This window comes from Trifolium pratense, linkage group LG7 (assembly GCF_020283565.1).
Source record: "Trifolium pratense cultivar HEN17-A07 linkage group LG7, ARS_RC_1.1, whole genome shotgun sequence".
Lineage (NCBI taxonomy): Eukaryota > Viridiplantae > Streptophyta > Magnoliopsida > Fabales > Fabaceae > Trifolium > Trifolium pratense.
Window position 1 is genome coordinate 46,871,544 of NC_060065.1, and position 3,406 is coordinate 46,874,949.

Sequence of the window (3,406 nt, forward strand, 5' to 3'; positions counted from 1 at the left end):
GAGGGCTAAAAGAGTACAAGAGATAAGCACAGAGGAAAGAAACCAAAAGCTAGAAATAGGGCTAAAACAAAAGTCAGTTACTGCTCACATAAAAAGCAGTAAACCATCCACACCACAGATACAAAAAGCACACAATTCATCTTCTCATGCAATATATCGGACTCCATTTCCATTCATACAGCATACACGGACCCTTCGCCATCCTCCCAATGAACCATTGCCATGATACAACCTTAATTTGCTCTACCACCTCCTCCACCGTAACTGCTACATTGTTGAACACGGAGTCACTTTTTTAGCATTTAATTTGACTTTGCAGCTCTCATGGGCTCCTCTATTGAAAGACCTCTCAAGAATTGATGACAATGGACTACAAAAATCAAACATGTATGTAACATATGTTTTAATTTCCATCTTCTAATGTTAATAAATTATGGTACTCCAATCCAAAGGCTTGATCTAGTGGTAAAAAAGTCTTAATTAAATTCTAGACGTCGCAGGTTCGAGGCCCGCTAGTTGGAGGAGGTTAAATGTAAATATTTTTGTAAATCGATACGTTTTAATAGTAATGGACCAAATTGAAATCTAAAATAAACGTAACAGATCAAATGTGCAGTTAAGTCAATATTGTATAATTAATGTACCAATTTCTCTATATTATTTGATGAACATATTTTTGAGAGCAGTTTGGCTGAAAAGATCAAGCAACAACTCGAAGCTGGTGAATTTCTAAATGCATTTGATACTTGGAATCAAACTGAAGCTGTAATAAGCAATAGCAGCAATTATGTGGTACTAACATATATTCTTCATATTTAAAATCACTTAAATGAAGAATTAATTTTAATTAAATTTCATGATTGTGTGTTCAAGAATTTCTATGATTTTACGGAGGATAATGGAAGCCATATAAATACCATGTCAACAACAAAGAAGAGATTATTCAATGAAATATCAATGAGGCGTTACTCCAACTATATTACTTCTACAGTTGGTAATGATGATATGAAGATTCTATACACCTTATTAAATGGTGCCATAAAGGAAAAATTAAAGATCATTCCACGGAATCTTACGTAAGTCTATACTATAACTTTCTAAAATAAAAATAAGAGTCTCTTTGATCAACAAAATATAAGTACTTACCAAAATAGTAGATGACAAAACAACATATGATGAAATTTAAGGTATTGAGTAAATGTTGTCTTGTATGATATTTGGTGAAAAAAATAATATTAAAAAACTTGTGCAGATGACAAAAAGCAGTACCTGCATGGTTCAGTGGCGATAAGAATTTCAGTTTTTGTCATATCCCTTGGCTCACAGTTTGTCCAGTCCGAAGAACAGTTTGAAACTATAATAACTAAAGTTGTCTTGTTCAATCTTTTATTCTTTAGCAGATCGAATGCACCTAATATACCTCTAAAAATAGTTAAAACGTGAACCCTTACTTTTTTAGTAAAATACTCCCTTCGGTCCTTATTATAAGAAAAAATTTAGTTTTTAGATTCATAAAATGTTGGATGGATCTAGTCAATAATATGGACCAGATACATCTAATATTCTATGAATCTAAAAAGTAAACTTCTTCTTATAATAAGGACCAGAGGGAGTATAATTTATTATGATAAAAATGGAGAGCAAATATACTAATTAATATTTTATTAACATTTACTAAAAATAGTAAGGTTGACATTCGGACTAGGTCTATATTAGATGTTCTTAATTCTAATGATTAAAAGTTTAAAACCATAATTTCATGTTTTTTGCAATTGCTGACAGATGGCAACCCGTGTTACAATATGTGTTAGAAAATTTTAAAGGTGATTTTATGAAGCCAAGAATTAGTGAGGTGAGAACAAGCTTGGAACTTTGGTTTTAAATCAACTTGGGGTTAAAATTATATTCATGATGTTTATTTGATTGTCTTAGGTTGATGAGTTGCTAGCTCTCGGGGTCAATGTGACTATCTACAATGGACAAGTGAGTGTTCTTCATGAAAATAAATTTTGATAATTGGATTTGAAATTATTTTAGATTTAAGATTTTTATTTTAATGGAAAATATATATATATATATATATATATATATATATATATATATATATATATATTAGCGACAAAAGTACAATATAATATTCAGAATACATGGGTATTAAAAGTACGCTCCACCAACATCTAACAGGCTATAACACATATAAGCAAAATGACATAACAATAGCAAAAATAAACACCTCTAACCTCCAACTATAAGAAAATCCAAAAACCCCTCAAAAAGAGAGACAAGGATCTAACATGCTATAACACATGTATTTTCCTTTTGTATAAAATCATGTTCATTGGGTCCATTTTAAAAAATAAAAGTAAATAAATTATTTTTGACTATTATTGGGTCCTTTTTAGAAAATATAATATATATAAATTATTCTTGACTATTATAGTTCCTACAAAATAAAAAGAATATATTTTTATTGATTAGTATTATATATAGGTTGATCTAATTTGTTCAACCAAGGGAACGGAAGCTTGGGTCAAGAAACTCAAGTAAGTAACCTCTCACCTATTTATTTACCTCTTAAAATTTGGTGAAAGTAACTTAATTAATTTGCATAATTGTCTTTTTAATTATCATAACTTTTTTGGGTTATTTGTGTAGATGGTCAGGCCTTCAAAATTTCTTGAGCCAAGATAGAACTCCATTGTATTGTGGAAGTGAAAGAAAGACCAAAGGCTTTTTTAAGTCATATGAAAACTTAAGTTTCTATTGGATACTTGATGCTGGCCATAATGTAAGTCAAAATCAATCATCATCTCAAAAACATTGCTTCTATTTCTCACTTAAAAAAAGAAATTAAAAATAATAACTGTGGTTTTTAATATCAAAATATCTACAATTTTTTTAATATATTGATCATGTGTGTTATTAACTACGCGTATATACGATTAAAGGTTAGCCATGAAATCCATTCAATAATTGAGAGGGCTAAACTCATTTATTTGATGAATTTCATGGTCAATCTACGAATACAAAAAGTAATAGAGAGTTCGAGGGTTTAGAAAAATGATCATTTCACACCTATTAAATCTATTATTTATTATTTAATATTTAACGGATGAATCATATATGTATTCGATCTCTGACCACATAATAATAAAGGATTGAAATTCAAAATTTTGGAAAGTGAATCCTCTAAAATATTTATTTCATATATATGAGGTTTGTTCATTAATATTTATGATTTCATTTAGATATACTATATAATATCATAAATTTAATTCAAAACTATATATTTATGTATGCTTATCAATTTGTTCCTTTATTTTGATGATTGATGTAGGTACCTATTTATCAGCCATGCATAGCACTAAACATGGTGGGTGCAATTACACAATCACCAGCGGCTTGA

The 3,406-nt window shown here is 29.2% G+C and overlaps 1 protein-coding gene across 1 annotated transcript in view; it reads left to right on the forward strand.

The window, feature by feature from the left end:
* LOC123896523 (serine carboxypeptidase-like 51) overlaps window positions 1-3,406 on the forward strand; it is an 11,177-nt gene extending 7,771 nt beyond the window's left edge. The window contains exons 3-10 of the mRNA XM_045946900.1: window positions 320-387; window positions 687-792; window positions 874-1,076; window positions 1,783-1,852; window positions 1,933-1,983; window positions 2,491-2,543; window positions 2,656-2,788; window positions 3,338-3,406. Of these exons, the coding sequence (XP_045802856.1) occupies window positions 320-387; window positions 687-792; window positions 874-1,076; window positions 1,783-1,852; window positions 1,933-1,983; window positions 2,491-2,543; window positions 2,656-2,788; window positions 3,338-3,406 (753 nt within the window). The remainder of the gene's footprint in view (window positions 1-319; window positions 388-686; window positions 793-873; window positions 1,077-1,782; window positions 1,853-1,932; window positions 1,984-2,490; window positions 2,544-2,655; window positions 2,789-3,337) is intronic.